Below are 25,688 nucleotides of genomic sequence, written 5' to 3'. Positions count from 1 at the left end.
CAGGCTGGGCCGCCTCGCGCCGTCGCCGTGCGCTGGTTGTCTGCTTGACGACCCGACCCGGGGCCTCGGGCTTCCTACGCCGTTTAGCACAGCTTCACCTGAAATAGTTTCACTAGCAAAGTCAAAACTGGTAAAGCTAAAAACAACTAGTTTTACGAGATTTCTAGTTCAATTTAGCGCGGGTTTATAAAACGGCTTCACGCTACTGTATCTCGATTTGCGTAAATAGATGAAACTGAAGCTAAAATAAATCATTCCAAACAGACTCTTAATATGTCCACCAGCAAGTCGTGATTCGTGAGTGGTGGGGTCAGGTACGTATTGAATTGCCCTTTCGAGCTCAGTCAACCGTGATCGGTCCCAGTAGCATGGCGTCCATGTTTGGATTAGGCCGGGCGAGTCATTGCTGACGAAAACGAGCTGAGAGGGATCTCCGGCAGATTTTCTTCTATTATGTTTTCCTGCTGGCAGCGAGTGTGTGCGAGACTGACAGCGATCCTGGCGCGGTTGATCCACTTGCTCGGCTCAGCGGTCAGCACTCAGCACATGGATCACGCCCGCCGGGTAGCCGGATGTTACAACTGTTGCCGCCCAACCTCCCCCCGGTCAACTCTACACTTCCCGAGCACGACGAAAAATTGGGTGCCCGGCGATCCGGGCTCCGGCCAACCAATAACAAGAAACAACCCGCGCCCATTCAGCACGAAGAGAGGAGGGGGTCCAAGATGCTGTCCCATTGATGACTGCTAGAGCGAGCGGTCGCGGTCCAAGGGGGAGCTCGTTGGCGTTGCATTGGCTCTCGTCTCGTGGCGGCGTCCAGGGGGGCCGGCTCTTGTCCTCAATCACGGCACCGGGAGCACGCGATCGATTTGGATGGCCACACATTTCTCGCGCGACGCACGCGCAGGTGGGCGGAATCCCCGCATTTTTTTTTCTTTCTAACTCTTTTCGCAAAAAAAAATTCACATATAGACCCTTTTCATAATGAATTGCGCAAATAGACCTGGTAGTTGGCATCGTAGTCTAAGGCATCGAGCTAACACATCTCGACGCTGTTGTATGCGGTGCCAAGATGTCACACCCGCTCATCCAGCAGGTTGACCTGGCTGACGTGGCCGAGCCGAGCTCAGCGCCACGCCGCGCCACCCTCCCCCCTCCCTCCCCGCCTTGCGCCCTCCTCCACCCGACAGTTTGACAGCGCCGCCGCCGGCCACGCCTTGCCATCCCCAGCATTGGCTCGCGTTTTCTGTCGTGGTCGTCCTCGTCCTCTCCTCCCCTGCCCGAAGGCGCCCGAGCCATAAAGGCTCCCCTAGGGAGCCGACGCCGGGGAGGGGGGAGGCCTGCTGGCGGCCGTGTGGCTGTGCCACCTCTCGAGGTACATAGAGACGCTTCAAAAAAATCATTTTTTTGCAAAATAGTTCGGATAATTAGAAATTTAATGTAATTAGTTTAGTTTACATAGTTATTTATTATAATTCTTTTAGTTGATATTTAGTTAGCAATGTTTTAAAAAATATACTTAGCTATGTACTTATGTAGTTTAGTTATCAAATTTATTTAGAAAATAATGAACCATCTGTATGTAGTAACTATATAATTATGTAAGTTAGCTAGTCAGTATGTTAAGGTAGAAATGGAAGATATCTTCATGACTGTTGACATACCTCTTCCACCCAACCTCATACGTAATTCGGACTTGCCAGCTATAAACTCGCCCAGAATTACTATAATGAATTACCCCTTCAACTGAGATGGCATCCTCATTCGAATTCCATTGTAGCTCATCACAAGCACTACCAACCAGCTCACTAAACAGCGGCCAACTATCGAATATCAAACCAACACTCTCCATTCCAACATATTTGACATTCAAAAACTCATCTTTCTCCATAATTCCTCCATGATACACCGTCACTATATTGTCCATCTAGTTAGTATGTACAACACGAATCTTTGTATGAGAATGATACATTTTCAAACTAAACTTGCTTATATAATTACCAAACTATATAAAAAGGTCTGTAACTAAACTAAATTGCTAACTATAGTAACTCATTATCCACCTGTGATGCCTAACTACTTCTGCTACCTATCTAAATAAATTGTATACCTAAAGTTGATAGCTAACTACACTAAATATGCTCCATTTCTACCTAAATATACTGACTAGCAAACTTACCTAATTATGTATTTACTAACTACCTAAACAACATCATTTCCTAAATAAATTTTATAACTAAACTACCTAACTACATATCTACCTAAATTTCTAAAATACAATTGCTAACTAATATCTAACTATATCAATTATATATACTAATTATACTAAACAACTATGTCTACTAAACAAATTGAACTATTTTCAAAAAAAAAAAGCGGAGTGGTGGCCTCTCTATACCTCATGTGAGGTGTGAGATGGCCGCTGGCCAGCCGGCCCCTAGGGGAGCGGTAGATGCTCGGGACCGCGTCGCGGCGCGTGCCCTTGGGGGCCGTGCCCCCGCGCAGATGGCCGTCCACGGCGCGGGGCAGGGCGGCGCATTTGGGGAGGGCGGCCGGCCCTAATGCCGGCGGGGATGAGGCGATGCTGGCGGCAGCCGAGGACGCAGGGGCGAGCGCTGGAGGCAGCAGTGGCGGGAGGCGTGGGCCAGCCGGTGCGAACCACGCGGCGCGGCAGGCGGTGGCGAACGTCCCAGGGTTGGTGCTGGGTGTTCGGGCAAAAGGAGATAACGCGTGGAAGAAAGAATGAATGAAATCGTGTGCTCTATGGTTCGGCTCGGTGACATGATCTGTGGCACCGAGCCCTCAGCCACGTCAGCGCCCGCTCCGCACGACTCAGCATGCGGGCATAGCACCTCGGCGCTGCAGATTATGACGCCGAGACGTGTTAGCTCGGCTCCGTAGACTACGGCGCTGACCCATAGTCTATTTTCGCAATTCGTTACGAAAAGAGCTTATATGTGAAATTTTTTTCGAAAAAAGCTTTAAAAAATGCGGGCGGAATCACGCGGATGGCATGGTAAAAGCGTCGGGGGCTCCCGTCCCTGGAGCCGCTGGCTGGACTCGTCGGGATCGCGCGCCACGGGCCGGTGCTTTGTGGGCTTCAAATATGAATTCTCTGTGTGGGCTTTTTTCCCTCCCGTCATGTCGGCTGTTATGGGCTAATCTATACGGCCTATTTAGCGGGCCCATTTCCTCCTCTTTCTTGCGGGCCCGGACGTCCCCTCGCGCACCGGCTCGCTAGCTAGCCCATCACGACGACCCACGCCCCGCTAGCGGCTAGCCTCTCTCGTGGAATCTGGCTGGCACGCACGATGATGCAATGATTTTGCCAAACATGTACGTGCATCGAATATTCGGGATTCGCCCATCATTCATGCGGAGGCATCATGCGAATCTGTGTGGTGAGGAGAGCCGAGGCCCACACAGATGATCAGCTCGGAAAGCGACTTTAAGTTTCCCTTGGCTAATCTATCCGCCCATCAACAAGTAGAGCCGAAAGAGAGGACAGAGGCGGCAGTGCGGCGGCACAATTGTCCAAATCCACGAAAGGCGATGGAGATTCTTCTTCCTCTCCTTCTCGGCACCCTTTTCTGCAATTGCAATTTGCAATGCAGGTACGCTCTCCGACGATGTTTGGTCCATCAAATGATACCAATTGTGGCCATTTCTTAAAAGAAAGGGAGATTAGTACTAAAAGTTTCCTTTTGAAAAGTTTGCAACAACAAAAGTTGAGTGCTGTTAAGTTAACTAAATGTAATATTGGTTGATTTTTGAGATTTGAGAATGATACTTCTTCATCGATACCATATGGATCGGCTGGCTAGCTTGTATGGAAAACAAAAGCTCTAGTTAGACTAACTGCAACCGGTATAGCCGCCAAAGGCTCTAGCTAGCTCTATATATGCCTGTTGATTTTAGCAGTAGGAAAAGGATAACGTGCATGGGAGCTGCCAATACGAGGCGATAGAACGAATATTCTATATATATATTGTCATGCGATGCGGAGATTCTAGATACTGTCTGCAAAGCAAGGGATTTTGATCTTGCGGCGATAGAACGTGCATGGGATATACTACTAACATCACAAAAGCTTATCGATTCTGCATGGACATGTTTATCATAACTAAACTTTACTAACATCACAAAAGCTTAGATCGGCATCCATACTTAACGGCAAATGATAGTACAAAAGGACGACCATAAATAATGAAACTGACGGACCACCTATGTTACTATAATAAAATATGAAATTCAAGGCATCGCCATGTGGACCGAGGCTGCTGCTACATACCTGTACCTGTTCCAAAGCATGTTTTAAAGTTTGGCCCTCACGTTTTCAAGCATGATTCAAGATCAAGATTCATGTTTAAGAATCAAGATTATCTTTTTTTTTCTCAGCAAGATTTATGTTTTAGGAAAGTTTATTTTTTTTCCAAATTTATGAGTTACATTTTTAAACATATTTGAGATGACGGTCAAAGATTAAAAGATTGACTTATGGCAAAATTATATTTAGAATTGGAGGTGGTTCAAGATGTTGGCCTGACCCGGGTGCATATGGTTCCTTCGATGCTGGTTAGATTTATTTCTCGTGCTGAAAATTTAAGTTCCTTATTAGAAATACCACATCTCGATTAAAGTACATGGTGGCTTGATCTTGCTGTTCTAAAAATAAAGATGTACATAATCTTTTGCTACCATAACAACGTGGAGATAAAAATGCAAGCTGATCTTGTCCTATGCCATAGCGTGCAGCGGATCTCCTATAGCAAGCTTTCACCGGCCAAACAGAGGAAACCACCTCTCCTGGAACGACGAATGGTACGAGACCAAGAAGAGCACGAGCATCAGCGCCAGCGCCACGCCCCACGGCGGCGACCCCGCGCCGCCGACGCCGTACCCGTACTGCGGCCTGCTGTCCCCCGCTACCATCTCCGCGAGGACGCACATGACGCCGCCGCCGGCCGCCACCCAGAGCTGCACGGCGAGGACGAGCAGCAGCGGGGAGAGGATGAGGAGGCGCCGGAGCCGGTCGAGCAGGCCCCCCACCGCCGACTCGCACCACCCGTACAGCGTTGCGGCCGCGATGAGGGAGACCGTCGCGAAGAGGATGAAGGCGCACACCGACGCCTGCACGCCGCCACCGCTGCTGCGGCGGGTAGTTGAAGTAGTACGGCGCCGGCTGGTAGTACGGCGAGTAGTAGCCGCCGCCGCTCGCCATGTTCAGTGTTCACGCAAGAACTGGCTGATTATTGTTAATCCAGGGCTCCCGGAAAGGAAAAAAAAAACGCTTCTTTTCTGAATCTAAACAAGCAGCCTTGCGCGCTCGTGCTTGCTAGTAGTTGGCTACTGCTGAATGGCGATCAATGCTCATTGCGTTCATGGAGACGAAAGGTCCCATGTCCATCTATATATAGGCGCTCGGCGGAAGGAGGGCTCGAGATGGGCCACGGGCTTGGCTTGGGAGTTGGGAGGAGGGGGATTCCTTCACAGCGACGCTGACGTGCCACCAACGGTGGCCGGACACGTAGCGCCGACCAAGCGGCCGGCGATGAGGAGAGGGATTGGAGAGAGCGGCGGGGAGCATGGCTCGCAACGCTGGCATCTTGGAGGCTTGTGTCAAGTGCCCCGGGCCCATGGACATGCCGCTTTAGGCGATGGCAAAGCTGGGGGGATCTTCGCGTCACCCATCGAACTTTCGATTTCCGATATGATTGATCCATTATCCGAGCACTTTTGGCGCATCACTGTAGCTCGCTAATTGCCGTCCATGATACCATACCATAGCACATGCCTGCACCCCTTTTCGTAGCGTACGGGTCAATGAATACCGGGTCCTTCCCGCCGCCGATCGTTAGGCGACTACAGTGCAGCGCGTACCAGCTGAAACAAGCAACAACGAGCATGCATGTAATTTGTAGTGTAACGTGGCTCAAATGATTAAATCGTCAGGAGCGCAGCTCGCTGGTGTGGTTTTCTTGCTGCCCTTGTCTCTGCATGCTTGTTCCTCTCGCCTTGGCCGTGCACTACTAGAAAACGGGTCTTGGACACCGGCTGAGAAGGGCTAAAGACACCGGTTTCCCAACCGGTGCCCCGCAACCGCGTCCAATGGCCTCTCCTTAAGACACCGGGTTTTTCAACCGGTACCAAAGAGCACTACTACAAAAACAGCCTTTTGTCCCGGTTCCATATGGCCATTTGTCCCGGTTTTGGAACCGGGATTCGGCCGCCGGGACAAAAGCGCTGGAGGCTTTTGTCCCGGGTGGTAGAACCGGGACAAAATGTCCCTCGTGCTAAAAAATATTTGCGCCCTGCGGGATTGGAACCCAAGACCTATTGCCTAGCGCATGACCTGCTTGCCAACTCACCTAAGTAGTACATGTGACTCAGTAAAGAATAACTCCCTTTTGAACTATCACGTGGAGGGGCCTTTTATCCCGGTTGGTGGCTCCACCCGGGACAAAAAGGGCCTTTTGTCCCGGGTGGAGCCACCAACCGGGATAAAAGGGTCACCCTTTTGTCCCGGTTGGTACCACCAACCGGGATAAAAAGGGTTGGACCTTTTGTCCCGGGTGGAGCCACCAACCGGGACAAAAGGGGGGTCTTTTGTCCCGGTTGGTGGCTCCACCCGGGACAAAAGGCCCCTGTCCTCCCCGCTCCTTTGGACCCGGGACAAAAGCCACCTTTTGTCCCGGGTCCAAAGGTAACCGGGACAAATGACCTGGAACAAAGGCTGTTTTTGTAGTAGTGGAGGCAGCCACGCTGACGTAAGGTGGCAGCCCCTTTGGTACCGGTTGGTATTTCCAACCGGTACCAATGACTTTTTCCCTTTTTTTCAAATCCAGTTTTGTTTATTATATTTATTACTGTTTATTCTTTTATAATTGCTAAACGCACTCAAGCTCTACAGTACTATACGTTCATTGGGCGTTCGTGTTCGTTTTCAGAGAATATTTTAAACTAACTAAAAGTGAAATGCGAGCATATAATTAAACTAATTAGATGAACTAATATATTTATAAATTTACAAACATCAAGGCATAATGTTTAAAAATATTTACAAATGTACAAGTCATGTTAGCAGTCCAACTACTAGTCCCCTCAGAAGGTCGACGGAAGTCCTCTATAGATGTGACCGTCGTGGTAGAACTCGCCTCTAGGATCCAAGATCTCGTTCAAAATAAATCCGGCGAGCTGCTCGCACACGGCATTGATCCGATCAGTAGAGTAACATTCATCCCCCACTTGAGACATCTATCATTTAGGAAAAAGGATTAACATCATGTGCGTTAGTACAATTATGAAAATATATTAGTGAACGGTTTGGACGTACTCTCGTTTCTTCATCAGTAGTCTTCCCGCATGGAGTCATGATGTGCAAGTAGTCGCATATGTAGTACCCGCACCAATCAGTTCCTTGTTGTTGTCTCGCACACTTAAGGAGAAACAAATAAATTACTCAATTTATAGAACAATTTGGGATTATATACTTAACTAGACAAATCTTTATGAATGAACATACCAGATAATCCATGTTAACGTTTAGTTCGGGCCTCCATTGACCACGTCCTTTGTTATTTTTCACAAATTTTTTCCAAACCCTGCGCTCAAAGTTAAGTTTGATATTCAGAAATTGTTATTAACAGAAAAATGATTTGATTGTGCAAACTGAACTTACCTGTTCAAGGGGTCTATGATATGTTGGATTGCGGACTTTGGATTTCTCATTGAGTCAAAGACTATAAGATTGCCGGTCTCTACGGAAAGTATGAGTAAAATCCAATGATAACTGCAGATATAGATAGGATATATACATAAATGTATTAGACAACTTAGTATTTATTTAGTAATATAATAGAGGATTGAGTCGACCAAGGCTTACCCAAAGTTGTATGGTATGAATATATAGGATTTGTAACTTTGCCTAGTCAACGAATCGTACATGTTTTGGCACATTTCCTTGTAACTTTCGTTGATCAATTTCTGGTTGACTAGCAAAGGAGACATGAAGCCGATCTGATGGTGCCATCCATGTTTTCGGCTTCTTTGGGTCTCCTGTCTAAACGATGTAATTATGTTCTTGTTAACAAAAAGTATTAATATAGAGGTAAGTGATACTTACAAAACCCAAATGGTGATGATAGAGGCGTCGAAGGCTTGTCGATGGTAAATGTGATATAAATTTTGGAAGTACACCCAGAAGTCGTCCTCCCCGCGGAAGAAATCATGGTCACGATACTTGACTCCAAACATTTTCCCTTCGTCTTTCGCCATTCGCAGGTACCATCTATGCAAATTGAACATCTGTGTGCCTAGACTTTTCTCCTCTTCCTCAGTGACAAAAGGTTTTCCATGCTGGAATGGAGTAATAGTGCGAGCTACAGGGATTTTTGCCTCCACATGCCCCGTTGCCTCCTCTAGCGTTAATCCAGTTTCAGAAAGAAATATTGCGGCCTGTAGGTCCGCCTGGAGTTGTACGTCCGTCGGGTGTAGGAGTGGCAACCCTGGCACCCGGAGGGGCTCAAGTTCTTTTTGTTGTGTGCCAAGCTGAGGAATGGTCTTGCCACATTTTTTCTTCAGATTTCTCACCTTGTGTGCCTTTGTCAGAGTACGATCATAGTCTGAGGGTAAGCTTTTCGGTTTTGGTGGGTTGTCTAGGTTTGCGAGAAGCTTTTTCCCTAGTTCTAGAGGTACCTTTTCCCTCGGCGGTGGGACTTTAGGCTTCAATTGTTCTTTTATATATCGAGCAGTCTCCTCTTCCAACTCCTCAGCGGTTTTCTCGTAGGTTAATTGTCTTTCGACCGTTTTCTTCTTCTTCTTTGAGGGTCCAGCCGCTGGGAGGGAAGCTGTCTTTTTCTTTCCCTTTTCTGGTGCAGGAGGAGTTGGAGTACTCGTGGCCCTTTGCGCCGGCGGAGACGGTGGTGAAGGAGGTGGCAGTGGGGACGGCGGTGAGGTAGGCCGCGGAGACGGGCGATCAGTCTGCACGGGAGCCGTTGTGCTTGCAGTAAATTTGATGTCGGCCTTGCGCCATAGAACGACCCCGTGCAGTGCGTCTCCCAATGTCTTCTCTCTATCCCCTCCAACGAAGTCAAGCTCAAGATCCTCATTGTTTCCAACTATCTGCTCGACTGTGATGGAGGTTTAGCCAGAGGGTCGGCCTTCCATGAATTGTAGTAGAAGGATTTAGGGGCAGGGCTGACCCGTATGCGATATGAATGGATATATTTCTTGCTCGCACATGAAGCTCGCACGGTGTCGGCATGGTGACATCATCCACTGGATACCTCTGGTCATCTACCATCGTTGGCTCAATCTGGGGTTGCTTTTCCGCTTGTACTTCGGGCGCCGCTGTGGATGCACAGCTGCTGCGTCGCTGAGAGGCCGGGCTTATCACAACATCCGGGTGCGACCCAGCAGTGCCCCTTTGGCTCAGAGCTAGCTGCACCGCCTCATTGACCCTAGCGTCCATCTGAGATTCCAAGGACGCAACCTTCTTGTTCATATTTTCTTCTATGGCACGAAGTTTCTCTTCCTGTTCGGCTCTGCTCTTTCGATGAGTCTTGTAAGAGGAATCTCCGGCCCAAGCAACTTTCCATGGGACCACACCGATGTCGCGGGCTCGTCCAGGGTGTTCCGGATTCTTTAATGCCCTTGTCAGCTCATCATTCTCCCTTTGAGGATGGAATGTTCATTATTGAGTCTCATCTATTGCAGCGACTAGATCGCGGGACACTTCTTGCATATGCTCGGGCACGACCAAACTTCCATCCAACTGGTTTAGTGTCACGCCATTAGCAAATAACCACCACTTGGATCTATCCGGCCAATCCCAAGTCGTCGGCCTGATGCCTCTATCCATAAGGTCCTGCTCCATCTTCTGCCATTTTTTAACTGACTTCTTGTACCCGGCAGCCCCAAGGTGGTGGCTGTACTTCTTATTTGCTGCATTCACCTTGGCTTGTTCGGATTTTTTTTGGGTTTTCTCTGATAGTTTGTATTGTTTGAACTCCTCCTAGTATGGTTTAACCTGAGGAAGATCGTCCCAGTTCGGCTCCTTATCCTTCTTGATGTAATTGGTGTACAACTTCTTCTTGAAAGTTGCAAAGGCAAGGGCCATCTTTCTCAAGGCACATTTCTTCACAAGTTCTTGGTCAACTCCTTCAGAAAGAGTGAACATATCCTTGAGTTCTGCCCATAGCATTTTCTTCTGATGTGCAGGCACGGCGTGTTGCTGTTCTTCGGGTTTGGTCGTTTTCCATAGTCTTGTTGTGATCGGAATTCTTGCCCGAACAATAACCCAACATTGGTTGACAAATTTTGTGCTAGCATCCTCTGGAGCACTTGGACAGCCCTCTGCGTCCACTTCTATGACGACCTGTCTTCCCTCCATTTTCTTGGTTGGTCGGCGTCTCCCTTTTGACTGGCTCAACGAAGTCGATGCGGAGGTCGACTAAATTACAGAAAAGATACGTTAATCGCAAAAATAATCTACTGAAGTCACCATGCATATAGTTTTAAGATTCGTACTGGAACATGCTGCTGTTGATTGGGTGGCGGCGCAAAGTCATCATCTTCTTCATCGGCATCTCCAGATATATTCAGGAACGAATCAGCTGTCCGAGCATCATCTTCAGTGATTGCCTGGGTGGTGTTGGCCCTCGTATCTTCGTTTATTGCGTCCAACATGTATTGCCCGGCGGCCTGCTCATCACCGAAGGGGTCCATCCTTAACTGAAACCATAAAAATGTGTTAGAGTATGTGTCCATCCTTAAATGAAGCAGGAGAATTCAATTCTTTGAACGAATATGCGTGTTTGAGAGAGAGTGTGTGTGTATGTTAGAGGGACAGAGAAAGAGAGAGAGTTAGTGAGTGTGTGTGTGAGTCAGTGTGTGTGTGTGTGTGTCTCGAGGGTTGATACTTTATACAATTGTGTTAGAGTGTGTTAGAGAGAGAGAGTGTGTGTGTGTTAGAGTGTATTAGACAGTGTGTGTGTGTGTGTGTGTTAGAGGGAGGGAGAGAGAGATAGAGAGTGTGTGTGTGTGAGTGTGAGTGTGAGTGAGTGTGTGTGAGTGTGTGTGTGTGTGAGTGAGTGTGTGTGTGTTAGTAAGTGAGTGAGCGAGAGATCGAGCATGTGTTTGCGTGTTAGCGCGAGTTTGCGAGCTCGATCTTACAACGGAGCTAGAATTGTTCTACGCATTACAATGATCGCGTGGACTTAAAGAACACCTAAAACGGAGCTAGAACGCGAAAACTAGGCTAAAAACAAGATCTAGGGGCTTAACTGTAATAAAAATAGAGTTTCTGGGGGTTTTCTGCAAAAACCGAGGGCCTAAACGTAATTAACGGTTAGATACAGGGGCTAGCACACAAAAACAGCAGGTCTGGACCGCGGGTTCTAAAAGAGAAAAGCGCAGGGGCCTAAGTGCTAAAAACAGGGTCAAACTGGACTTATTTTTAAACTAACCAGGACAGCGGGTTGATTTCTAAAAAGCTCAGGGTCTCTTTAGCAAAACTGCCAGGCTGAAGGGGTACGCGTGGATCTTGGCCGTCGGATCCAGATCTGGTGGCTCGGATCAAAGGGGTACGTGCTTCTAATCTTACGCGTCTACTCAGGATCGGACGGCAGGGAAACATCCCGCGCGCGGGGCGGCGGCGCTGCGTCACCGGAGCTCTGCTCCGTGGCGGCGCTGCAAGGGGGCTCACCGGACTTGGCCTAATCTGGTGCTCCGAGGCTCGATTTAACTCGGTTTTGAGTCTAGGAGGGTCATCACGCCATGCGTGATCCACCTAAGGCGTTAGCGAGGCACGGCGGGGCTCTAGGCTGCGTGCGCAAGGGCGATGGCGGCTCTGCGTGGAGGAGCTCGCCGGCGTGCGCGCGTTCGCGCTGCGCCGGGCTCACTCAGGGGTGTAAAAACGTGCCTAAGGCATCTGTGTAGCACGAGCAAGCCCGTGCGTGACTCGTGCGGGCTGTGCGGGGTTGCAGAGGGCTTGCCATGGCGAGTTCACGGTGGCCTGTGGAAGCGGATCCGCGGGCGCAGGTAGTCGGTGGCGAGGTCGAGCGGCGGTGGCACTACTCCGGTGACGGGCTCGGGCGGAGAGTGTGCCGGGGAGGTTTGCTTCGACCTGGTGAAGCTCTTTGGGGGTCGTCTTGCACGGATTCGGCGCGGATGAAAGAGTTCACCGCACGGGTCTCGACGGCGGCGTTCGCGGCGGCGGCGAGCGGCGTTCTCAGCGAGCTCCGAGCGACCTTCATGGGGAAAAGCGGTGTGTGAGCTTGAGGGAGGGAAGGCGAAGCTTGATAGTGGGTTGTCGTGGTCTGGGGGTGCTCCGCGGCGGGGTGGTGCTCGGCGGTGGCAATGGCGATGGCGGGCGGCGTTCCAGGGCGCAGGGAGGAGAGTGGGGGCTCGGATTGGGGTGCAATGGAGAGGAGAGGGGGTGTACATGTCGAGGCGGCCGGGGAGAGCCGGACCGAGGTGGCGGCGCGAAGGGGAGGGGGCGCCGGCGTCGAAGCGGAGGCGGAGGCGGCGGCGGCGCACCAAGACGGGTCGGGCGGGGGTGGCCAGGCGTCCAGGCGGAACAAGTGAGGAAGAAGGAAACAGGGCAGTAACTTATATATCCCAAGGCCTTAGGTACCGGTTGGTAAGTCCAATCGGTGCCTAATAGGGCCTAAGGCACCGGTTTGTAACTCACCCGGTACCTAAGGTAACCCATAGACACCAGGTGATAAGTCCACCCGGTACCTTAAGCCTACAACGGACGGGAATTGAAAAGTGCCTAAGGCACCGGTTAGAAACAAAAAACCGGTGCCTAAGGCTTCTGAAATATTTGTACTTTGAGCCTTTTGCCGCCAGTGAGATCGATAACACCTTGTAACGCAGTGGTAACCCTAACTATTCTAATCGCCGAGGCCCGGGTTCGACTCCCGCGCGCCCGTTTTTTTTCGCTTTGGTACCGGTGCAAAATCAAATAATTGAATAGTAAATTATTTAATTGCATAATAAATCATTTTAATTGCATTATAAATCGGATAATTGCATAATAAATCATTTAAATGCCTAATATATCTAATAATTGCATAATAAATTATTTAAATGCACAATAAATCATTAAAGTGTATAATAAATCATTAAAGTGCATAATAAATCATTAATGTGCCTAATAAATCGGGTAATTGCATAATAAATCATTAAAGTGTATAATAAATCGGGTAATTGCATAATAAATCATTAAAGTGCATAATAAATCGGGTAAATGCATAATAAATCATTAAAGTGTATAATAAATCAGGTAATTGCATAATAAATCATTAAAGTGCATAATAAATCGGGTAATTGCATAATAAATCATTAAAGTGCATAATAAATCGGGTAAATGCATAATAAATCATTAAAGTGTATAATAAATCGAGTAATTTCATAATAAATCATTAAAGTGCATAATAAATCGGGTAATAAATCATTAAAGTGCCTAATAAATTTTATAATTGCATAATAAATCATTTAAAGGCATATTAAATCTGATTATTGACTAATAAATTAGGTCATTGCATAATAAATCTGATAATGTTCACGGAAAATATTACAACACATAATCATTCAACTAAGGGAATATTAATGATGGTTCGCTTTACAATCGTCCCTTCATTATGATCATGACGTGCGTACGGAGCCTCCCCTTCGGCTAAAAGAATACTTGTGTCAACCTCCACTGCGAACGGAGTCATATCTTCAACCTTATTGTATTCTTCTTCATCTGTGACATCGTCGACTCCCACAATTTTTCTTTTTCCTGCCAGAACAATATGGCGCTTTGCCTCATCTCCGGAACCTACAAAACTTGATTTATTCCTGGACTTGTCCTTTCTCGGTTTGCTAGACATGTCCTGCACATAGAAAACTTGAGTGGCATCTTTAGCTAGGACGAATGGTTCGTCTCGATAGCCAAGCTCTTTGAGGTCTACCGTTGTCATTCCGTACTCGTCAATATCGACACCTTTTCCTGTGAGTTTAACCCATTGACAACGAAATAGAGGTATCTTCAACGGCCCATAGTCGAGTTCCCAGATCTCTTCAATGTAACCAAAATATGAGTTCGTTTGGCCACTAGAGTCGGTGGCATCTATACGGACACCACTATTTTGATTGGTGCTCTTGTTATCTTGTGCTCTTGTATAAAATGTGTAACCATTAATTTCATATCCTTGGTACATCAGGATTGAATTTGCCGGACCCCTGGCCAGCCAAGCTAGCTGCTCATGAATTTGATCATTGGCCATGACTTCCTTCTGCAACCAGGTGGCGAATGTATCGTTATGATGTTTTGTAATCTATGTCTCAGACTTCAAAGGGTATATGCTTCGCACAATTTGCATGTGCTCCTCCATGTATGGAGCCACCAAGGCTGATTGTTGCAGAACTGTGAGATGTGCTTTGCTCAACGTGGCATGATCTGTGGCATTTACTGATTTTCTTCCAAGTGTGCCCTTTCCAACCAGCCGCCCCTCATGACGTGATACTGGAATCCCAATTGGGCAGAGTTCTTCCACATAGTCAACACAAAATTCAATGACCTCCTCTGTGACGTAACCCTTCACAATGCTTCCTTCTGGACGAGCCCGATTACGAACGTATTTCTTTAGGACTGCAAAGTATCGTTCAAAAGGGAACATATTATGAAGGAAAACAAGACCGAGAATACCAATCTCTTTGACCAGGTGAACTAGAAGATGCGTCATAATATTGAAGAATGATGGAGGAAATATCATTTCAAGACTGACTAAACTTTGGACAACATCCTCTTGTAGCCTGCTTAAACTCGATGGATCGATTGACTTCTGAGAAATTGTGTTGAGAAATGCGCATAGCTTTATGATTGTTGCTCGAACATTAGCTGGTAGAATACCTCTAAGTGCAACTGGAATCAATTGCGTCATCAACACGTGACAGTCATGGGACTTTACGTGTGCGAATTTCTTCTCTTTCAAGTTCAGTAGCCTCTTTATATTCGAAGAGTAGCCTGATGGGACCTTGATACTGTTCAAACAGTCAAACATGCTTTGCTTCTCTTCCTTACTAAGAGTGTAGCACGCAGGACCTAGATAATGACGTCCTTTATCCCTTTTTTCTGGATGTAGGGCGGCCCGTTGTTTCATACGTTGAAGATCTTGCCGCGCTTCCAATGTATCCTTTGGCTTACCGTAGACACCAAGGAAACCTAGAAGGTTCACACAAAGATTTTTTGTTAGGTGCATCACATCAATTGCGTGGCGGACGTCTAAGAATTCCCAATAAGGTAACTCCCAAAAAATACTCTTCTTCTTTCACATAGTTGCACGTCCGTCATCACTCTGCACTGATCTGCTGTTGGGTCCTTTTTCGAATACTACTTTTATATCTTTGACCATTTCAAACACCATTTTCCCACAACGGTGCCTAGGCTTGGTATGATGATCTGCCTTTCCATCGTATTGAGCATGCCTCCTCTTAATGGGTGCTTGATCGGAAGAAATCGACGATGACCCATATACACGATCTTCCTACAGTGCTTGAGGTACATGCTGTCGGTTTCTTCTAAACAATGGGTGCATGCCCTATAACCCTTATTGGATTGTCCGGAGAGGTTACTTAGTGCTGGCCAATCGTTGGTGGTTACGAAAAGTAATTCATGCAGGTTAAAATGATCCTCTGCGTGCGCATCCCACATACGAACACCCTCATCTTTCCACAACAATAGAAGATCCTCAATCAGTGGTTTCAGATACACATCTATATCGTTACCGGGTTGCTTCGGGCCGGGGATAAGCACCGGTATCATAATGAATTTCCACTTCATACACAACCAGGGAGGAAGGTTGTATATACAGAGTGTCACAGGCCAGGTACTATGGCCACTGCTCTGCTCACCGAAAGAATTCATGTCATCCGTACTTAAGCCGAACTTTATATTCCTCGCATCATTTGCAAATGTTGGGAATGTTCTGTCCACTTTTCTCCACTGCGACCCATCAGCGGGGTCTCAACATATTGTCTTGCTTACGTTCTTCTTTGTGATATCGCATCAATTTAGCATTCGTTTTGTTTATGAACAAACGTTTCAGACGTGGTATTAGAGGAAAATACCACATCACCCTGGCAGGCACCCTCTTCTTGACACGCATCTCCTCAACGTCGCCTGGATCATCTCGAGGGATCTTATACCGACATCCGTTGCATACAGGGCATGAATCCAAATTTTCATACTCACCTCGATATAGGATGCAGTCATTAGGACAAGCATGTATCTTCTGTGCCTCTAATCCTAAAGGACAAACAACTTTTTTTGCCTCGTATGTTGTCTCCGGCAAGGTGTTACCCTCAGGGAGTAAGTTTTTTATAAGTTTCAGCAACTCCTCGAATCCCTTGTCAGACAAACCATTTGATGCCTTCCATTGCAATAATTCCAATGTGGTACCCAACTTCTTTTGGTCTTGTTTGCAATCAGGGTACAACAATGTTCTGTAGTCCTCCAACATACGCTTCAGATCTCTCGATTTCTTTTTTGTTTCGCAACCTTCCTCAGCTTCGCGCAGCATCTGACCAAGATCATCTTCTACAACGTATCCTTCAGTATCTTCTTCAGGCTCACCCATTGCAGTGTCATTGAAAAAGGAATTATAATTGGCTGCAAAGTCAGGAATCCTGTCCTCTTCTTCTACATTATTATCCAGCACAATTCCTCTTTCGCCGTGCTTGGTCCAAACATAGTAGTTCGACATGAAACCACTATTGAAAAAGTGACTATGGATGGTTCTTGATGATGAGTAATCCTTCTCATTCTTACAAAATTTGCATGGACAACGAACGAAACCGCCATACTTGTATTTCTCGGCCGCTTCTATGAATTCATGCACGCCATCCATGAACTCCTTTGAACGCTGTCGGCCATGTACATCCATTGCCGACTCATCTGGGTCCACAATACATTTATATACATCATTGTACTGTACAAATAGTTCATTCATACTACCAATTTATAACAATATATTTATATAATTGATAATGCATATAACTATAATAAATAGATACTATTCACTTATCAAATAAATTGAAAAACATATAAATATAATAATTTGATAGTATTCAAATATCAAATCAATTGATAACGTATATAACTACAATAAGATGCTACAAATAAAAATAATTATCACATATATAAACTAAATCAAGTAATAACTGTTTCTAAAAATTAATTGCTAAGTTATAAAGAAAAATAACTAACTTTTTTTTCAAAAAAGGCAAAAATTCGCCTTCCCTCACCCCACTCAGCTGCCATGAACAGTGAGTTCACGGCAGCTTGAGAGGGGGAGGGGCTGGGGTATTTATAGGCTCGGGCCAAAGGCACCGGTTGATTTCAATGACCCGGTGCTAAAATTAATTCAATAGCACCGGGTCAAGGCACCAACCGGTGCCTTAGGCCCGAGCTCTTGGCAGCTGCCATGTTTCATTACCATAGGAACCGGTTATTCCTATAAATCGATGCCTTTAGCGCAGTCTTCATTTGGTACCGGTTGGTGGTTCGAACCGGTTCCTATGGTGACACATTGGAACCGGTTGGAACCACCACCCGGTGCCAATTGCCCTCCACAAGGTCGGTCGATGGCCAAAAGTACCAGCTGTTGCAGCTGGTACCGATGGTATCCATCGGTACCGGGTGCAACAGTAGCTGGTATCTTTGGCCAGGACTGATGACCGTTTTCTAGTAGTGGTGCACATGCTTTTTTCGCTGTGCCACTTAGCACCAGTGTGGCGGTGTCAATTGTCAGACTGGCGACGCGCGGCGCTTTACTTCCACGAGTTCGTCCGTGGCCGGTGCCTGCGCTCCTTTTTTTCCCCGGCTTGTGCGTGCACACCCGCACCACCACAGAAAATTCCGTATCGGCCTAACCTACAGCAACAAGGATACAAGAAGATGGGATGAGATTACGTCCTGACCATACAATCGCCGCGAAAATATTCAGAAATCAGATCGTGCACGCATCGTTACCATTGAAGAGGAGCGGAATGTGACATCACAATATCACAAAAAGGTCAAAAGCACTGGAGCCTGATCACTGTACAGTACAGTTGAAAAGAAGCCAATAGGAAATAGACGAATATCTCAAGAATTTGGTGGCTTAGTCATCAAAGATGTGTATAGAGGTAGGGTTTGCGTACGTATATTTATAAGGGTGAGTGTGCGTGATAATTACAAGCTTTCACCCAATGCATATACACGGATTCACACCAAGGCAAACCCCCACACAAGGAAAGTGCAATGCCGAAGCTCAGCCGATTTGATGATTTGATTTCTGGCTTGATCCTGTCCAGGCCTCACAGGTCATGCATGAATCGGATCAGGCTCCATTGAGTTTGGCATCCATATCATCTTGGTCAACTCCCCGACCCTTCTTCAGTTTTGCGACTAGAATGCACATGTTTGCAAGCTCTCCTTCATTTCAGGAAGGCTTCCTTCTGCTTGGACTACTCCTCGATTTTCTTGTGGAGTTCTGCCTCTCTTTGGTCCTTCTCCATAAGAATCACTTCCAGAGCTTTGCCCCCTTTCATAGCTTGCAACTTGCATGAACGTCGTCTCTTCTGCTAGCTGGCTCATGCCGTTTAGTATAGGTATCATATCCCTTCTATCTCATATACATGGTATTCATATTTAGGATCTTTTAAGTTACTCTCAAATCAATAAGCAGAGCCTCTTTTAAAGAATTAAAGAATGTAAATATCTCTAGTATAATTTTTTTTCTTTTCAGAGGTAATGGGGGGAGAGTCCCCCACCAATATACTACTACCGGAGTCATTTGAGTGCATGGTGTCTTTGGGCCAGGTTTTCCTTTTCTTGCAGTATTGGGTTGGGTAATATATAATCGATGGAAAGGAAGTGTGGGCTGAGGTAGAGCCCAATAAGGCTCCGTTTTATTTGCAACACAGGCCCATTTGCTCTGGCTGTGTGCTGCTGAATCAGTACTGGCATGTGGGCTGTGGCAACAAGGCCGCAGCGCTAGAGATCCTATATATGTTCCGGAAGGTAAAATCTTATATAACTTCCGCTTTAAGATTCGTACGCATGTACAAATCCAATACCTGCAAAACGAGCAGGAGCTGTTGATTAGTCATCTGAGCGCTGGCACCAGGCAACAAGAGGACACGTGCCTACTGCTGAGTCGTGGCGCATCTAGGGTGCAGTGAGAAATCGGATGAGTTCCCTTTTGAATTTGAGACTTTGATTTTAATTTTCTTTCAAACCATAAGTGCGTTTTAGATTCCGTTTGAACCACAATGTTATTTGGAATTTTTGCAACAGAACAAGATCCAATATGAATATATTTTGACTTCTCAAATAGTTTTTGAAAATTCAACATTCAGATTATAACACTTCAACATTTTAAATATGCATGTTTAACATTGTAGATATACTGCATCAATAATTCCATGTGAAATGTTGAAATAGTTCATTAGAATTGTTGAACTAGGTTTTTGATTCATGTTGACTGTAGTGACTTAAAATGTTGACTATACCAGTTTAATATTTTAAACATGCTAGGTCTTAAACATTTTAAAAAAACTATGAATCATGGTCGCATATACTAGGGAAAAAAGCAAAGAAAGTTTACCTGCTGCCAGCCAATCCTCCTGCCATCCTGTCCGTTGCTTTTTTTAGTGGACCTGTCCATTGCTGTGCTGCATGTGTGTGTCGGTGTGTGTTAATGGCTGCATGCTTGTAATGGGCCGTTGTGGTGCATGTATGATGTAATAAGTCGTTTGTGGGGTTAGTGGGCTTTAAAGACACATCTCTTAACCATCTTCCGGAAGCAGTATAGGAAACCCCCCATCACATCGGAATTCTTATATATCTTACAGAAGATATTTACTTATACATCTTTCGCTTTAAGATTCACGCATAGCATTTATTGGATGGATGAGATGGAATGCATTGGCACATGGGCGGAGATAGGACGTTCGTATGCTGTCCATACACGCCAGTACCTAGGCCGAGGTGTATTGCTGGACGATTTGTACTTTTGCTTCTCAAATTTCAAAATTGATTTTCTCTCTAGTGATTCATTCAAATTTAATTCTGTTTGAACTACGGAGTTATTTAGAATTTTCCTAACAAAATGAGACCCGATATGACAAGTTTATTTTTGATTTGCTAGTGCAACATCTTATATAATCCCTTTCAACATTTTAAATATACCATTTCAACACTATCATGTAAAATGTTGGACTATGTTTGCCAAAATGTTGAATAAGATTTAATGAAATGTTGAACCCAGTGTTTGAAATGTTAAATATGATATCTCAACATTTATACATGTTTTCATTTGCAAAAATAAAATTAAATACCACCCATCACTAGTTTAGTTTTAAGGATATGACAAGAGCGACAAAGAGGATCGACAAAACAAGTGATAAGAAAATAGTACCTGTTCGTGAGACGATGTACTTATAGTATATTTATTAGCCGCGGAAGTTCACTTTGCAGTGTCATCGTATGAGCAAACCATATTGTTTTTTATTGCGCACATAGAAAAGGCGTAGCAACTCGTATGAGCAAACTCTGATGCATTTGTGCTTAATGGGCTGTTCTAGATGTATACTTGGGCCACTGATGGATCAAAGATGTATAACTAACTATCTAGCGGAAGGTAGATAGGGACCCCCCGCAGCACATTGCACAGCCAGAGAAAGAAGCAGGGAAACCGCGCGTTGCGTGGCTTGGCAACGATGACACGCGGCGAGACTCCTGTCCATGGAAGGCTGGGGTTCCACTGGGGATTCCAATAGCTGAGGGCGAGGCGTGAGCCTGTGTTTGGAAGTCGGAGTTGCTCTTTTCACGGGGTGCTTGAGCTTGGCAATGATGACTGGTCGCAGACTTTTGTTTTGGGGCATTTGGTGGAGGATCCGTAGGTGGCTTGCTTTGGAAAGTTGGAGCTGCTGGTAGCATTGCTACTATACTTGGCAACAATGACCCATGACAGTGTGTCGTGTTGTGCTCAGCAGTGTCGCGTGGGTTGTTTAGTCTCTGGTGTGCTGTTTGGCATCTCGTCGACTAGCTCTCTTATACATATTAATTTCTTTTGTCTTAATTGAGCGGCAGAGTTCTTGGCTTTATTTATAAAAAAACCGTGCGCTGCATGTCGCCGTCATCAGCCCGCGCGCTGCGTTCGCGCCGCCGGCCGGTAAGCGCCCTCAGCGTTCACCTTACCGGCAGTAAATCGCCGGTTACCGGTGATTTTTACCGTCACCGCTACTTGGCGGCAACACTTACCGGTAGCGGCAACCGGTGTTTTCCGATTCAAAATTTAAAAATACAAAAGTAAAAAAAACGGTTACCACTACAGTAAAAACGGTAAAATCTACGGTGCAAACGATAAGGTGAACCCTGAGCGCCCTCCACGGCGGCGCTGCCCGCCGCGCGGCCGTCCGCCTGGCCGGTGGGCCCGCCGGCGACGACGCACGCACGCATGCCTACCTTCAGCACTGCATGCCGGCCCGCTCAGAGGGTATAGACGTATATAGTACTGCGCGCGCGCGGCGGCATATATGCTGCCGCCTGCCGGCCGTGCACCGCGCTGCATACGTTACATACGTGCACGGTGCACGCACGCACGGCGGGCGGGAAACGGGACCCGACATCAGCTGCGTGCCGATCGTGTACCGCATGGCCTATGGTGCGAGGGACGTGTGCGTACGAATGGTACCTAGCGCATTGCTACAGACGGTACACGCACGCGCTGAACATGCCCGCTAGCTAGCTGCATGCCTGCACTGCATGCATCTATCGCAGGCACGTACGGCTGCGCTGTCGTCGTCGTTGCCCCCCTGCTGGCAAGTTACTGCTGCTCATGTACTACGGTAACTAGTTAGCCACCAGCAAAGCTGGCAGAGCAAGCGGGGCCTTTGGGAGTGTCCGCGCGCCGGCAGTTTCGACTTTCGAAGCTGGCCGCATATATCTCCAGCCAAACTGTGAAAAATAATGGTCAAGTCGTGGCTCGTAAGCTGCAGGTGCATAATACAATCGATGGAAATCAGACGCGGGGCGGGTCTAGGGGCCCACCCTAAGATTTGGCCCATAACCATCACCATCTCTATTTTTCATATTTAATCTTATTTATTGGCCCCGTTTGGTTACTTGTGCTAATAAACAGTGATTCGTACTAATTTCTATGTATGAGCAACTAGATGAAGTCTATTTGCAAAATCTCTTCACGGATGGGTGCAATTTTTCGTGACCTAATGACAGTAATTAATTAATGATTAACTACAGTGATGCTACAGTAATCATCTTCTAATCGCGCGGTTAAAGGCCTCATTAGATTTTTCAGGGTTCCTAGCGTAGGGTTTGTGGAGTTAGTTTTGCAAACTGTCTTTATTTAATATCTTTAATTAATGATCAAAGCTGATACAATTTATAGCGTAGCACAAACCAAACGAGATCATTACTACTCGAAAGAATAATTAGTGGTTACAAGAGCCTCGGTACCAGCTTAGGACCTGCATTCCAATAAATAAATTTATTAGAGACAAAATTACTAACATTTATATCTTCAATAAATTTGGTATGAAAATATTTTAAGTGGTTAATTTATCAATTGTTATTTTGTAAGGAGAAAGTTAATATTTATTTATATAAATTTGGTCAAATTTTAAATTGTTCGACTTGTCGGGGAATGAGAGTTGGATTACGAGGGGGTAAGCCTAGCTAGCTAGGCAGCGAGCGCACACTCTGACGTGCTGCACGACGACGTACTGAAGCATGCATGCATGTACACGCGCGCGAGCAGGCAGGAGCACACAGCGCTGGGCACTGTTGCCTGTACGGGCTCCGACTAGCTAGCCTCACGTGTCCTACGGCGGATTGGCACACTACTACCACTTGGTTTCAGTCACCTCCAGCGAATCAAACGGTCCATCGTGCTGATTCGGTCTGACAGTCATGGTTCTGATAGGGTCTAGTCATAATTTCGCCCAATTATTTGAATCCGACAACATCAAAATTTGCCAAGACGATCAAACTTTCGTAATTTGTTAACATTGAAAATCCACATCTTTTAAACCCAACGACACAGCCAAAACACACGCCAGGCTTTGACTCGCCCATGTGTGCTATATATAAGGTCAGGCTTGTCAAAGGCTCAAAAAATTTAAAAAATATCGGACCGGCTGAGGAAAATTGTTTTGATTTATTATCCGATAGAGAAGTAATTAATGGGAAGCCCTAGCCGCATCTGTTTCTGAAGCCTGCACGAAAAATTTTCAAAGTCTCTTATTATGCGTTCTTGGTGGAGATCGCCATTAGTATGAAAAAAATGATTTGCTAGAGTACTTTAGGATTTGCCAAAATTATTCCCTTTCGCCGTGCATGATTAAACCGTCATTCAGTTGATAATTATAATTTACACACCAGCCGAGGTAAAACATCAGGTACTCACATGGATATTTTTGTTAGTTCGCACAGTTTCTGATTGAACTTTTTCGTAGGAAAAAAAAGAAATGTCAATGCGCCAAATTAATTACATGATCTGCAGTGTGTAAATATATGCAGAAGCTGATATTGGAAATTAATTAATTAATTAATTAATTAATAAGAGGCTACTGCTTCCTGCAGGCTAATTAAGGATCAATGTTAAACTTTTCAGCAGCAACTTTTTATTGCTGCTAGTGTGGGTTTTGGGCAAAAAAAACTTGATATTTATGAACTTTGACTGGAATAAAACGAACTAAATAAGTTCAAAAACTGGATACATAAGACGTATACATAGATTGTTGTTGTTGGAGGTAGCCGCTATGACCGAAAAAAAATGTGCCCACAATATATACTGTGTTATTCGATCATGAAAAATATCAAAAGAACCAAAGGAAAAAAAACAAGATAATGCATAGTAGTTAATGATAGTTCAAACGAAATTATCTCAAGTCAACGACTTGCATGCTTACCTTAAACTAAAGAGAAGTACAGATCATCCGACGACAGTGCTAATGAAAGTCTCTCTCGCAATTTAGCAGAAGAAACAGTACTCACGTAAAACCTCTCTCAAAACAACAAAAAGAAGAAGAGAAGAAATTGGAAGCAACGACCTAAACAAAAGCAGAAGCTACGGATCGGACGATTACAAACAGAGGTCCAAGCTTAAGATGCCATCCTTATGTCCCAACTCAGGTCTTCCTATCATCTCCGGCGACTGGCCGGACAAACACGTCGGCGGCAACGCTGGCAGCGACGTCACCACGCTCATCGCCACCTTGTCGCCCTTGCCAGCTATCTCCGCCGCGTACGTCGCGAGCTCCCCCTCGGGCCGGCTGCCGGCCGCGCCAAAAGCGCCGCTCCCAGCCGGCGACGGCGGCCTCCACATCGCCGGCGCCACGGGCATGCCGCCGTACACGGGAGGCCGCCGCGGCACGGGTGCCACGGCGCCGGCGCCGTACAAACCTGGCACGCCGCCCGCCCACACGGTGGCCGGGTAGTGCGGCGGCGCCGGCGGCAGCGCGGCGTGGCCGGCGCCGTAGCCGAAGAGGCCGTAGAGGTGCGCCCCGGCGGGCAGGTAGGCGCCGCAGTGCGCGGCGAAGGAGGCCTCGAGGTGCGCCCTCCGTGCGTGCTGCCGCTCCCGCTTGTGCGCATTCTGGTGCCCGCCCAGCGCCTGCGACGTCGGGAAGTTGCGGCAGCAGTAGTGGCACTCGAACTTCCTCTCCCCGGCCGCCGCCGCCGCGTCGCCGCCCTCGCCTGCGACGACGACCCCATCCTCGCCGGCCGCGTCGTCTTCCTGCTTGCGCAGCAGCAGCGGCGCCGCCTGCTGCTGGTCGTTGGAGAAGTCCCGGCCGAAGAGGCGGATGGTGGAGTCCCCGCTCGATGGCGGGGCCGCCGGCGCGCGGATGAGCGGCAGCTGCGCGAATGAGTGGACGCCGTGCACGTCATGCGGCGGCGCGGCCATGACGACGACGACGCCGGCGGCAGTGCAGTAGAGGTTCAGTCGTCGCCTGTGCGCGGTGAGCAAGTGAGCAGTGAGTGTGGAGGAAGATGGGGTGAGTGCCGGCGGTGTGGTTTTAAGGCGAGGGACGAGACGGCCCGGCCGGCCGGAATTCGCATTGCAATGAGAGGAGGGGGACCGAAGTACAGTACGTGCGTGACAGCAGCCGGGTCGTTGATTAAAAGCTAACCATCTCGTCAGCGAAGTACTCCACACCAAGGCAGCCGCGTGTACCGCACTGCCGACCTGTGCAAATGCCCGGCTGCCCGTGCCGTGGTTACGGTCAGCCCTACGGGCGATCACTGCTGCCGGGGATGGCTAACTTCCTCCGTCCTAAATTAAATTATAGATTATCTCAGTTTTTTCTAGATACATAGTATTTGATTTGAATCTAGATCTACGATATCTAAATGCATCATCTATAAAAGCTAAGACAAACTATAATTTGGAACAGAACAAAGGAGTATGTAAAAATAATGCTGATATCTTATCATGCTTTAAAATGTCTAAGCTTTCGGTATTGGCAATTCTGTCACAAAAAAAAAGGATATTTGAGAATTCCCCCACAAAAGGAAAGATTTTGGAATTCATCAAAACATTCATATAAAATAGGAAACAAAAAACATCGTATGAAATTATATTCTCTTTTTTTTAAAAAATATGGCTACTTAGTTCATTTTTAATTAGTTAGCT

General features: G+C 46.8%; 1 protein-coding gene and 1 pseudogene across 1 annotated transcript; both read right to left on the bottom strand.

The window, feature by feature from the left end:
• Positions 1–4,558: 4,558 nt before the first annotated feature.
• On the bottom strand, positions 4,559–5,230 carry LOC120701842 (annotated as a pseudogene).
• An 18,661-nt stretch (positions 5,231–23,891) lies between these two features.
• LOC120704604 (zinc finger protein 8-like) lies at positions 23,892–25,112 on the bottom strand. Its single transcript, XM_039989064.1, has one exon. It carries the CDS (start codon positions 24,957–24,959, stop codon positions 24,141–24,143), a length of 819 nt encoding a protein of 272 aa, XP_039844998.1. The 5' UTR covers positions 24,960–25,112; the 3' UTR covers positions 23,892–24,140.
• Positions 25,113–25,688: the final 576 nt, after the last annotated feature.

Source organism: Panicum virgatum, chromosome 4K, assembly GCF_016808335.1.
Source record: "Panicum virgatum strain AP13 chromosome 4K, P.virgatum_v5, whole genome shotgun sequence".
In the NCBI taxonomy this organism is placed as follows: domain Eukaryota; kingdom Viridiplantae; phylum Streptophyta; class Magnoliopsida; order Poales; family Poaceae; genus Panicum; species Panicum virgatum.
Note: the sequence above shows the minus strand (reverse complement) of the source record. Positions and strands in the feature narration are given on the sequence as shown.